Here is a 14,203-nt window from a genome sequence, read left to right as displayed (position 1 = left end):
CTCAGTGGTACACATAGCTGTAAGAGAGGCTGGAATTACAGTATAGCTGTGGGCTCAGGAAGAAAGGAGCAAACGTTTGGTGATTACCTAGTCAGTTTGTGTTATAGTTGCCAAATCCACACAGGGAACAATAGAAAATCAAGGTAAGAAATGAAATACTGAGCGTTGGGGGCCAAGAAGTTCCAGATCTTGACTTCTAAGAAAGTGACATGAATGAAAGGCATGTAGTAATTCCCTGGGCTAGAGCTAAGTGTTCCAGGAGGACTTTAATAGAGCTTTCTATTCTAAATATGGATTTGGTAGGGGAGCAGTTAAATGGGCCAACAGTTAAATGAGCCACAGACACAAGCAGTAATGAGTTCCCTTTACTTCTGTCGAATTATTTTGCTTTCTATTCAGTTTTAACCATACTTATAAATTTTTGTTATTAAAGTTTTACATAGATTATGTCATAGACTTCGGACAGAAAGGATTTGAAAATTCTGTTGTCTCTGTGTTAAGAGAAACTAATAATTTAACCCAAGAAAATAACTCCTAAATAGCTATTAGAAATTTGATAATTATAGCTGTCAACATTTATACAATGTTTTATAATTTGTATACTTAATGTTTTAGTTTGTGCGGACATTCTGAGAAGTGTTTAAATAGTAGTCTTGGTATTTTAGAAGACAGCTATGCTATAAACTGTCATTTAATAGATGGAAATTAGTAAACATTACTTATGTAATTCTGTATCTGCTTATAGATTTTACTGTTTATCCTAACATCATGTGATTAGAAAATCCAGTGTGTTTCCTAGTATGAATTATTTTTTGCCCCTGTTTCTCCAGGAGAAAAGTTGAAATTATGCATACCCACAGTCTTTTTACTCTTCTTGGAGAGAGGCTGATGCTGCATACAAACACTGTGACTGTCACCACGTACAACACACTTTATGAGGTAAAAACTTAAAATGTGTGATGCTAATTTTAAATGCATGCAGTGGAAACCCTCTATGTGATTGGAATAGCAGTTGGTCAGTTAATCTAAAAAGGCAGTAATCCTTTAAAAAAAAAAAGATGAACACATACTTAAAATTTTGTTTAAAACATATCCATGTACATTTATTTGCCAATCTTCTTATGTTGGGCCTAGGCATTTTCTTTGAGTATGGGTTGGCTGATAGGCTTTGCAGAGTTTTTCTCACATAAATCACACCCATTATGCATTATTTATTTGTTCTTTCCCTCCCCTTACCCTCCCCGCTTTTCCCTCTCTCTGTCTCTGATACGTAGCAACTACTAACATTAACCTAGAGTTGAGACTGGGATAAAATGTAGGTAAGAATTATTTTTAAAAATGGTATCTGGAGAAACTTTAGATCCCATCATCTCAATTCAGAAATCCTTTTCTTAATTATTTCTAACAGATGGCCATACAAATTGGGTTCATTATTTTCTGTGAAATGTGTGTACTACCTCATTTTAAATACCAGTAAAATATTAGGAGTGTTCTCTTATATTAACCTTCATTTTACTTTCCTGCAGCTGATTTTCAGAGGTCCTACTTCTTTTCTCTAGCGCAAAGATTAGCAAACTATAAACACCTGTCTTTGTAGGGCCTCGAGCTAAGGATTGTTTTTATGTTTTTAAATGGTTGAAAGTAATCGAAAGAAAAATAATGTATGACATGTAAGCCTTATATGAAATTTAGATTTCAGTGTCCATAAATAGTTCTGTAGGAACATAGCCATGCTCATTCCCTTACATATTGCCAGTGGCTGCTGTTGCATTATAGTAGCTGAGTTGAGTACTTGCGACAGAGAACGTTTGTCATCTTCACATTGCTGCTCGGTACAATGCAGTAACTGGACAGTGTTTCACATACCACCTGTATTACCCAACCTAATATATTTTTTTAATAACAGTGTATATCTATCATGTCAAAACAAGAGAAAAGTGGACTTCACATGTCACACTTTAATATACAGTGGAGCGTGGATTATTGTTATAGATGTAGATAGCAAAACATTGTGACTGTTACACAAGGAAACTCTAGTTGTGCTAAAAGCCATAGCAAATATAGGTTTCAACATATGAATTTTGGGGGGCACAACAAACATTCAGTTTATAGTAGCAGGCTATATACGCTCTCTGTTGGAACTACTCAGCTCTGCAGTTGTGGCTCAGAAGTAGCCATAGAAAATATGAATCAGATGAGTGTGGCTGTCTAATAAAACTGTACTTACAGAACAGATGGTAGACTGGATTTGGCCTACAGGGCATAATTTTTTTACCTCTGGTTTTATATTCTCATCAGTAAATTTAAGAGTTGCTGCCCTTTAAATAAATGAAGAAAAGTCTTTTGGCTACTTTGTCTTTTTCATCTAAGCTTAATATTCCTACTTTGTGTCAGTCATTCCTCAAATTACATGATTTGTAAACTTTAGCCTCCAGAGTGCTGCTTTTTTAAAATTATAGTAATATTTTAGTATTGCTCCAGTATTTTGCCTACAGAACTGAATAAGCACTAATAGAAAGGCCTATCCTATGCAGAGCATCTTTATTCTGATATTATTATATTTCCCTAATAATAGTAACTGCCTTTTTTGAGTACTTCCTATGATAATCCCCTTGGTAAGTACTTTACATACATTATCTCAAATCCTTACAATATTGCTATGAAGCTGGTATTTTTATTGCCTTTTTAAACAGACAAACTGAGGCTCACAGGTTAAATAATTTGCTCTATGTCATACCACTAATAAACGGTCGTAAAATAGGCATTTCTCATAGTATATGTGCATAAGGCAAAAAATTTCAGAATCTACCTTCAGTTGACAGTATTAAAGTCCTCCTCTGAATCAAAACTTTGCTGCAATATCAGATTAGGGTTCTGAATGCTAGTGTCAAATACTGATTAACTTGTATCTTTTTTTTTTTTAACGTTTTTATTGGAGTATAATTGCTTTACAATGGTGTGTTAGTTTCTGCTTTGTAACAAAGTGAATCAGTTATACATGTACATATATCCCCATATCTCTTCCCTCTTGGTTTAACTTGTATCTTTACCTTGGTTTTCTTACCTACTAATTGCTCTGGTCAATGATGCCTGTATATGTTTTTTAATCATTCTCTTTCCTCCACAAATTTCTGACCGCCTACTTGTTTTGACCTATTAGTGTTAATAGCGTAGAAGGTCTTTGTAGTCAATGAAACCTTACATTAAAATAAAAGTTCCACATAACATTATATGTTGAATTTGAAAGATCATCATGTGCTTGTAACCTTAAAATAAGAAAATGTCCCGTGTATATATACATGCATATGTAATTCTACTCATCTTCCTGAAAAGTGGCTCAACAGCAAGTGCAGCAGCATCTGTACTGCCATCTATATTGATAGGCACTCTTTTAGTGTCCAGATTTTATCTCTGATTCCATAACTTAGGTGGAGAAAGTCAGGGAAAGTTTGGATCTTCTGATACTGGATGTTGGATATTGGATGTTGCAGAGATTTGGAAATAGTGAAGGAACTAACTTTCAGGGCCTCCGTCTGACCAATTTGGCAATAATATAGGCTTTCAAAGTAGAAAAATAATCATGGTTCATTGGAATGAAGGGCCCTGAGTTAAGTATGATACTCTAGAAAGAAAAGTTACGTGTACAAAAGGTCAAAAAAGAAAGATGGTTACGGTATGGTTGTTTAGCACTGTTGATTCCACAAAAAAGTAAAAGGGACTTCAACAGATGGTTTATTACTACTAACAAATCAAATTGTAATATCAGTGACAGGATGGCAGATGACTAATTCTAGATCACCAAAGTTTAAAGATTGCATCATTTCGGAGAGTGGCATCTGGTTGTAAAAAAATTAAAACTCATCCCCAATGACCCCACACCCTCCCAAAAAAAATGAAAACTCAAGTGATAGGTTCGAACTTAAATTCTCATCAAATAGTAAGTGAAATTTAACTAAAGAAAGAAAACTCAACTAACTTGAGTTTGATTTACTATGTGGACATCAACCAAGGCCTGTACCCCTAGCAAGAATTAGTGGTTGATAATCTGCAGTTTGAAAGCTCATTTTATCTTCATTTTCTTTTTTGGTTTGAGGAAATTACCTTAACTCCAAGCATTGTATCAGAACGCATATTACTACAACTGTAGAAAGTTATAAAATCAAGTACAGAAATAATAAAGAACTCTGTCAAACCTACCGTATTGATAATGATATTTTAGAATATGTGGTTTTCACAAAGTGTTTGGAAGTTCAATTATTGTAAAGATTATGTCACTGTGATCTTTAAAATTCTAAATCTGATAAGATGCCTATGATAAAATAAACAGTAAATATTAAAGGACAAAGTAATTTAGAGTTTTTAGCAGGATATGTCAGACAACATTGCATAAGCTTTGAAGATCTAAAAATCTATTTAAATTATTCTAAAAACAAAAAAAAAATTTAATTGAAAAAACATCCCTATCTCTTAGTTTCCTGAGGTGAATTTATTCTTATAGATCGTATAATGGAATGAGTTGTCTTTAATGAATCCTCTTTGAAATTACTCAAAGCTATTCTTTATACAAATATTTTTTTGAGAATTATAATATTTGTAAAATTTGTATCTTACATTTTATTTGCTTTAGTTTTACTTTGTTATTCCATCTCTAAATTATGGATAATTATGTTTTCTTAATGATTTGTAGCACTTCCTAACACACTTAAAATTTTTTGTTAGATTGTAGAATATGTCTCCTAAAGACAAAACTAGATTTTTCTATTTAATATACTTGTAGATCTGTCTGAACAATATATATGGTTATTGATCCAATGCTTTTTTTAAATATTGTGATATTAATTTTACTTTGTAGGTTTAGATTTACTATTTCTCTTTACACACTATTCCTATAATTCAGTTCAACACTTACCGTAGACAGAGACAGTCAGGTATGGGATCTTGTCATCTGAAAAGCTGTTTCCTGTGGAAATAATGAACTGATTTTTTTAATGTATATTTTTTACTTTATCTTTTTCGGTAAGGGTATAACATTACTGGACACAGTTTTTTTACAAAGTGGTAGTAACTTTAAAACCTTTAAGTATCTCATAATAGAACTTTTTTTTCAAAATTATAGACTCTTATGTGTAGGTAGTATGTTAAATATCATCTTATTCAAACATTCTTTTCACAGATAAAGAAACCAAGAGTCAAAAAAGTACTAGAGCTTATCCAAACTGTATAAATACAAAGGTTTTCTGACCCCCTGAATACCTACAGCGGCAGTTGGATGTAACAGTGGGGTTAATAGTTTACCATTTTAAGAAATAAACCAGTACTATTCCTGTCTCATAAGTCAAGCCTACTAATCCAAAATGATTTATGCTTGATAAGTCCGGGAAGTCAATAGGTCAGAGAGGAAGCTCCAGTAGCTCCTGCTTAAGCCTAAAGTCTTTCTGTGACCCATGAATTACGAGATAATACCATTTATAAAATAATGTTTAAATGTATAATGCTGGACTCAGGTCTGTGTCCATAAATAGCATATTTATCAAGTTACCTCCATGATTTAATTCGTTGTTTCCCAGCCCTGTCCAATATGATAGCCACTAGTCACATTTGGCTATTGAGCTTGTGTGAATTGAGATGTGCTATAAGGGTTAAATACACATTGGATTTCATGTCCGTATCTGGCTCTGAACCCTCCGTCCTATTTTGTTATGGTGCAGGGCAGGGTTAATTTCCCATGCATGTCTCTAACCAAGTCCAGTCAAACTTCGTGGCCCATCTTGAATCCTATCCTTTCATTAAGTGTTTACATCTACATTCATCTCTCCTTATTTGTCTCCTTATTTATTTCCCTCCCCCTCTTTTAAAACTCACATAGGTTCTTAATGACAGACACTCTACCATAGGAGCATGGATTTGAGCCTGTCTCCTCAATATTGATTAAATAATTTTTTCTAGAAATATAGTTCTACCTAGCAACTATGTCTCCCATTTCAAACATGTAGCAGAATGTTGGCACATAACTGGTTCTTATAAATACATGCTGAATTGAATTTCTAAATATATTTTTGTAATTAAACTCATATTTAAATAAACTATGACATATAGTTTTCAAAACACTTTTACATATAGAGCCCTATTTGATCCTCCTACCAGCTTTATTAGATAGGCAAGGCAGTTATTACCCTCATTCTTAGATGATCAAATAGGGGTTTAAAAGGACAACAATATAAAACTGAAGGTTCTTTGAGATAAATTTTGTTTTCTGTACAATGAGCTTTCTACTTTTTGGGGTGAAAAAGTTTTGACAGTTCTGTATCATAGAAGAGTATGGCATAGTCTTTTCCAAGCTTGTCTGCAGTTATTTTGAATCTCTGTATTTGTAATCAGAATTCTTGGGATCTTGTTGATTGGGCTGTAGGTCTACACCAGGACTTTTTGGGCAGGTTGGTGTGAAAACTCCTTGTAGGCATATACCAACCACTGATTGTTCTTTGGTATATGGTTTTCAAAGAAATTTTTATCCCTTTTGTCAGCTCCAGCTGATGAGTAGTGCATGTCTCTAGTGCTCTGTTCAGAAAATTCTGAGGCACTGTTTAAACAAGGAAGTGTTTGTTTCAGGAAAAGTATGGCAGTGAAGAAAGGGGTATTTGTGCCCTATATTCATCATTTTAATAATAGTAGGTTAGTTTTTATTTTAAGTCAATACCTTTTTTGATATACATTCTTAATACACCTAAGTAAATGTCCTATCTTCTTTTTTTTTTTTTTAAGACTGAGCAGAAAGGTAAGAAAAATGCCACTGCTGGATGTCATGATCTTTTTCTAATCGGAAAGGATCATACCTGTCTCTTGATTAATTTACTCTCCATCCCCAACTTTCACAAGTAGCTATGTACAACTAAGCTCTCAACTAAGTTTTATAGTTTCCTCAAAGTTTTTGTATCTTACTTTGGGTTAAACTATTTAAAAAGTTTCATTCAGAACTTAGCATGTTAACCTACACAGGAAATTAAATCATAATATAAAATGATATCTTTATTAAGTATAATCTCATTGGATTTTTTTAATATATGGAAGAATAGAGGCAAACACAGGCTATAGCCTGAAATACAGTGAAGAGTCATATATCCGTATTTTATATATAATTAAGTTATAAATGTAACAAATGTTTATTGACTGCTGGCAGTGTGTTAGGCACTTTGCTAATTGCTAGGAATGTAGCAGTGAAAAAGATGTATAAGAATCCTGTACTCATAGAGCCTGAGTGTTAGTGGGAAAATTAGTAAATGGTTTAGAGTCTGTCTTTCCTTTATTTGGTCAACTCTTGCCATTTTTTGTTATTTGAAAGAAGTTGAAAAAAAAACTCATTGGTAAATGACAATGAGCCACATTTTTTATAAAGATTTTTCCCATATCACACTTCACTTGAAGTTAGGACCCAGGCTCAGACATTATTTTCTTACTTACTGATTTTCTAAGTTTTTTTTAAAATTAATGATGAAATAACAGTCAAATGTTTACAGTTCACAACTTAAATGTATTAAAGATGTACACTGAAAAGTGATTTCAAACAGAGTTAATTCTTGGAGTTCCTAATTAATCTTTCCTTCTATAGATATTGGTCCTGGTTTTGTCTTTATCTGTAAAAATTTGAAGACTATAGAATTAAAGAATTTAGAAGTATGTGGAACTAACTAGAAGACCCTTAGAAGAGATGCTTCTTTTGATTTGAACAAATTGACATTTTTTTGCAGAGTCTTGGTATATCTATAATTTGCAATTATAAATTTATTTTCTAAATGAAATTCAAATTCTTCATCTTTCAGATTTTGACAGAGCAAGTATGTACTCAAGTTGTACACAAACCACATCCAGAGCCAGATTCTACAGTGAAAATTCAGAATCCAAGTGAGCAAACAGCAATTCTTTATTGTAATGCAGTAGTTACATGTAACATGGTAACATGTGAAAATAAATCAAAACTTTTGCTAACCACCTCAGTCAGTATGGCGTTCACATAGTTTTATTTATGACACTTACAACTCACCTACCATAGTGCTAAGCATTTAGTTGAAAATCAGTAAATATTTTTTGAGCAGAAGATATGATGCAGTTATAAATCTTTACTATAATTTTTGGTTCATTTGCAGTGATTCTTAAGGTGGTGGCAACTTTGTTAAAAAACTCTACACCAAGTGCAGAACTGATGGAAGTTCGTCGTTTGTTTTTATCTGATATGATAAAACTTTTCAGTAACAGCCGGGAGAATAGAAGGTGAGCAGTTTGAATACTATAACAAAACTTTATTTCCTAACTAATCTTATTTTCTCTCCTTTATTTTCAATCTCTTTCAAAGAAAAAATTTTCAAATCTTTCCTGTTTTGCTAAATACTTTCAATCATTAGAAAAGGCATTTGTTTCTTTTATATAATCTGCATACTTTTATTTTTTTTCATATGATTTTATTTAACTTTATGGTTATTATATTTTAACTGTATATATAAACATAAATATCCAAAAGTCCTTATTTAAAATATGCTATCCCTTTTCCTGATAACTGTCTACCACCAACAGTAGTTTAAATGTAATGATGTTGGATTTGCTGAGATCATCTATGCTTTTCTCAGCTTGGTCTGATAACTGATTATTGTCGTGCATTCTAAAGCTGGTTAGCTAGGACATGGGGTACAGTATGAAGCCATGGTTGCTGCATGAGTCTTAAATTTAACAACTACTGATTGAATGTCTGCCATGTATAAAGCACTGTGCTGCACAGGTTGTCTTGGTGTACAGTCTTAGTGCAATTCAGTGGGAAAGATAACAGTGAAGCGATGATTAATTTCTAATACGTTAAGTGCCTTGTGAGTGCTACATGTGATAAGGGAGTAGCGAAACAATAGCTAAATCTCACTGGGAGAGTTGGGAGGGCAATTTTAAATGATAATATGGATTTTTCCAAGTAGAAGAATGGGAAAAGTCATTCCAGGTTAAATATTAAATATGTAGAATGACTGTATACCTTGCTTTATCTAAGTCAGATCACATTTTTACTATTTATCTCAACTTCAGAATAGTAAATTCTAATATAATTTAGGAATTTTTAATGATTTTTCCCCCCCACTAGATGCTTATTGCAGTGTTCAGTGTGGCAGGATTGGATGTTTTCTCTTGGCTATATCAATCCTAAAAATTCTGAGGAACAGAAGATTACGGAGATGGTCTACAATATCTTCCGGATTCTTTTGTATCATGCAATCAAATATGAATGGGGAGGCTGGAGAGTTTGGGTGGATACACTCTCAATAGCCCACTCCAAGGTAACAAGGGATTTAACATTTTACATCATCAGGATTTCAGCTGTGGATTAAATGCCTGTAGACACTCTTCTGGTGCCATCTTGTGGGCATCTTGCATTATGGCTGATTCCTTTATGCCAGTATTCTTTCTTTTCCGTTCTTGTTTTTCCCTCTTGGTTCATACACCTTCAAAGCTTGAAGTATTTTAGGGACCCTATAATTGAAACTTCAGGTTTATAAATTAGGAAGTTTACACTCTCGAGACACCCCCCACATATGTTTTTCTAGCAGATCTGAGAGCTGGCATCTGAGCCTTTTAATTCAGACATCCCTACTGGTTCTTACTCATGAAACGTAGTCTTATATATACTTTTTAAGCCTTTTTAAAGTAATCAGAACTTGTTTTTATTTCCAAATGAATAATAAATACATTTAAAGTATTTAAGTTTAGTGTTGTTTTTAATTGCATTATCTTTATTTTTAATGATAAGAATCTATACGTTTGTTTATATTTTAAATATGGTCTGGTTTTTGGTGAAAGGAAGTAGTCAATTAAAATTTAGAGTTATGTACACCTTAGATTCTGGAAATTCAGAGTTAATATATCTCATCTTGTGGTGTCATAGGAAAAGGATGGGTGTCAGAAGTTGTTGGCTTTTGATTCAATCTATGCCACAATTCAGTTTCGTGGCATTAGGAAACTCATTTAATCCTTTTGTGCAGAAAAATGTTTTTAAAGATGCAGATAGTAAATATTTTAGACTTTGTGGGCTGTACAGCCTCTGATGCAACTACTCAACTCTATCATGCAGTATGAAAATAGCCATAGACAATATGTAAAGAATGAACATGGCTGTGTTCTAATAAAATTTTATTTACCAAAACAGGTGATAAACACATTTGACCCATGGACCATAGTTTACCAACCCCTGCTTTTGGGGCTTGATTTCCTTCTCTGTAAAATAAGGGGGTTTTATATTAAGATAATCTTCAAAGAAAGGTCCCTCAACCTAAAATTCTGTCATAGTATCATTTAAATATCAATATCATATGTGTCTATAGGAAGGATTTTGAACTTTTTTAAATTTTAAAAACCTTTTATTCCTGTTACAAATTTACATTTTATAATATACTGGCACCTCACTTTTATCATTGCACTAATAAGTTTGAAAATAGTATTTTATAGGGAAACTCATTGCAAATCTTTGTGCAATAAATATATATTGATTATTCCTAATTATATACTGATTATTCCTAAACAAGCCTATGTAAAGTAACAAACTAAAGTAGCCTATATAAAGATGAAATTGTAATGTTTTAACATTTTATAACTATATATTTATAGGTGTGTGTTGTGTTTTTTTTTTACCTCACTTGTTGCAATAGTCACACATATGAGTAATAGAAAACTGATGTAGTAATAGTACTTTGGATATTGTATATTATTAGCCAGTTCTCTGTTTTAGCTCAAATAACCCGAATATGTAGGAGTTCAGCTGGCATATTAACTAGGGTAACATTGAAATACTTCACCTAAAAGAAAATATCATTTTATTTAAAACTTTAATAATGCTAGTTTACCTAACTGTGTGTTTTTGGACAAGTCATATAATAAGTCATATATGACTATTTTGATGATATTCCAATTACTTGATGAAACTAAGCATTTTTCTTAGGATTAATATGCACTATGTTTGAAATCTTAAAATTATTTGCACCATGTTTGCTATTATTATCATAATTTTATTTATATCATTTTTTTCTTCTTAATATATACAAAATGCCTTAATGTTTTCTTTATCCATTCCTAAGGTCACTTATGAAGCACATAAGGAATACCTAGCTAAAATGTATGAAGAATATCAGCGACAAGAGGAGGAAAACATTAAAAAGGGAAAGAAAGGGAATGTGAGCACCATCTCTGGTCTCTCATCGCAGACGACAGGAGCAAAAGGTGGAATGGAAATTCGAGAGATAGAAGACCTTTCACAAAGCCAGAGCCCAGAAAGTGAGACAGATTACCCTGTCAGCACAGACAGTAGAGACTTGCTCATGTCAACAAAAGTGTCAGATGATATTCTTGGAAATTCAGATAGACCGGGAAGTGCTGTACACGTGGAAGTGCACGATCTTTTAGTTGATATAAAAGCAGAGAAAGTGGAAGCAACAGAAGTGAAGCTTGATGATATGGATTTATCACCAGAAACTTTAGTAGGTGGAGAGAATGGTGCTCTTGTGGAGGTTGAATCTTTGTTGGATAATGTATACAGTGCTGCTGTTGAGAAACTCCAGAACAATGTACATGGAAGTGTTGGTATCATTAAAAAAAATGAGGAAAAGGATAACGGTCCATTGATCACATTAGCAGATGAGAAGGATGAACTTCCCAACAGTAGCACATCATTTCTCTTTGATAAAATACCCAAACAGGAGGAGAAACTCCTTCCTGAACTTTCTAGCAATCACATTATTCCAAATATTCAGGACACACAAGTACATCTTGGTGTTGGTGATGATCTTGGATTGCTTGCTCACATGACCGGTAGTGTAGACTTAACTTGTACATCAAGTATAATAGAAGAAAAAGAGTTCAAAATCCATACAACTTCAGATGGAATGAGCAGTATTTCTGAAAGAGACTTAGCGTCATCATCTAAAGGGTTAGAGTATGCTGAAATGACTGCTACGACTCTGGAAACTGAATCTTCTGGTAGCAGAATTGTGCCAAATATTGATGCAGGAAGTGTAATTTCAGACACTGAGAGATCTGATGATGGCAAAGAATCAGGAAAGGAAATCCGTAAAATCCAGACCACTGCTACGACACAAGTAAGTCATCCTACATGTGTTCTAAAGATGCATTGAATAGATATGGAGCTGTTAGCACCAAAGCAGAGTAATTTCTTACCAGTCACACCATGTTTATATTTAATTATGGTAGAATAATAATTTATGGAATTGAGTAGTGTGGTTCTATATATAAAAGAAATTTAAAATACCTGAATCATATATCCAACTCTGCCACATTCTGTCTGTGTAACTTTGCTCAACCTCTCTGGGCCTGAATTTTCTCATACAGTGCAAGAGGTTGTACCAGACTGAAATATGACCTTTAAGGTCTCTACCAGTTTGAACATTTTATGGCTCTGTGACTACATTTACACATTTGTATTCGAGATCTTCATTCTGAATACTTGATTAATTTTAACCTTTTGAGCTTCAGGCCCAACCCTGTTCTGTGGATTATAGAAAAGAGGACTTGGAGCCCAGATTGAACTGATAAATGAAATGAAGGGGAAGGGAAAAGGGAACTGTTATTTATCAAGTGCCTACTATGTTCCAGGCACTGTGCTATATGTTATCAGATTTAATCCTCACAACAACCCTGTGAGGTAGGTAATATGGCTGAGAAAATTTGGAATTATTAACAGTGAGAATTTTCTTTATAGCCACATGGAGAGGGATTCATATGAGAAAATTAGAGATTCTCAGGCTTGGTGGTGAGGAAATAGTGCTGCAGTTTGGGCCTCACCATACTAAAGCTAAAAGCAGATGACGTTTTCTGATATGAATTTTAATTGTTGAGCACTGAGTTTATACTTACTTATTTTCTAGACTAAATAATACCTTATGGTTAAGAATTGAAGAAAACTTTTACCCTTTATGAACTTGTTTTTTGTTGTTGTTGCCTGGGTTTTCCACTCACCTTTTAATGTCATCAAAGAATCATTTAACATGTGTCCATTAGAGTTATGTTACAGAGAGTAAACCATACCTCACTAGTGTCTTTGTACTCAGAATCTTTGAAAATATATTCTGTGTGTGGAAAAGACATTTTTATTTTTTCTCTACTGAATACTGCCATTTCCATTTTTGCAGCAGTTGTGCTACAGTGATAATTGGCGGGGGATGGAAATACTGAATTAAGTCCAGGTTTAAAATAAAGGAAAGCATGGTGCATTGTTTACTGAGCATAATAATCTCTAGGCTTGCCTGGTTTTCACTCAAAGTTCACAGGCATTTATCTGGTTTTCTAACATATAAAAGGCATTTATTTTTCTAAATCGAAGTATTTTGAGTGAAATAGACTTTGAAGTTAACTTGAATCTGTACAAGTAATATTTCTTTTAATCTTGTGTTTCTAATTACAATTAGTTGATGGCATATACCCAGTATTCTTCACTTTGAGTATAGGATCACTTTTATAAGGAAGAAATGTGGTCTAATGTAAAGACTCATAAAGAGGGCTAGAGAGGATCTGGTTTTCAATGTGAACTTTGGTGTTAAACTTAAGTATTAGGTTACCTTGCCTAGTTTCTGAAGCAGCAAAATAAAAATAATAATAATAGCCTTTTCTTCCAAAAAGGTTCCTGTGCAGGGAATCACCAGGTGAATAATAAATGTAAAATATACTAACCTACTAAAGTCATATGCAAAAGCTTTACTCACTTAACTGTACTTACTATTTTCATTTTGAAATCAGATGTTTCTTTTTCACTCTACAAATGTTCCCCTTTTCTGTCTCCAGGCTGTTCAGGGTCGGTCTATCACACAACAAGACAGAGATCTCCGAGTTGATTTAGGATTTCGAGGAATGCCAATGACTGAGGAACAGCGGCGCCAGTTCAGCCCAGGTCCACGCACTACAATGTTTCGTATTCCTGAGTTTAAATGGTCTCCAATGCACCAGCGACTTCTCACCGATTTGCTATTTGCATTAGAAACAGATGTACATGTTTGGAGGAGGTAGAAATACTTCTTTTCTATAAATAAGACTACTTTCAGTTGAAAAATGAATATTTTAAATTGGTGCCATCGACTGATTAATAAGTGAATTATATCATTAAAAATCTCACAAATTAAATTTATTAAAAATAATCAAACATTGAACATTTTTATATAAACATAAATATTTT

General features: G+C 33.3%; 1 protein-coding gene across 6 annotated transcripts in view; it reads left to right on the top strand.

Annotated features, from left to right (window-relative positions):
• NBEA (neurobeachin) overlaps positions 1–14,203 on the top strand; it is a 631,767-nt gene that overhangs the window by 178,979 nt on the left and 438,585 nt on the right. For all 6 annotated transcript variants that reach the window (XM_057532889.1, XM_057532888.1, XM_057532885.1 and 3 more), the window contains exons 18-23: positions 831–939; positions 7,818–7,899; positions 8,142–8,265; positions 9,116–9,308; positions 11,100–12,116; positions 13,816–14,033. In XM_057532889.1, the coding sequence (XP_057388872.1) occupies positions 831–939; positions 7,818–7,899; positions 8,142–8,265; positions 9,116–9,308; positions 11,100–12,116; positions 13,816–14,033 (1,743 nt within the window). The remainder of the gene's footprint in view (positions 1–830; positions 940–7,817; positions 7,900–8,141; positions 8,266–9,115; positions 9,309–11,099; positions 12,117–13,815; positions 14,034–14,203) is intronic.

This window comes from Balaenoptera acutorostrata, chromosome 18 (genome assembly GCF_949987535.1).
Source record: "Balaenoptera acutorostrata chromosome 18, mBalAcu1.1, whole genome shotgun sequence".
In the NCBI taxonomy this organism is placed as follows: domain Eukaryota; kingdom Metazoa; phylum Chordata; class Mammalia; order Artiodactyla; family Balaenopteridae; genus Balaenoptera; species Balaenoptera acutorostrata.
This window is presented reverse-complemented; position numbering and strand designations above follow the sequence as displayed.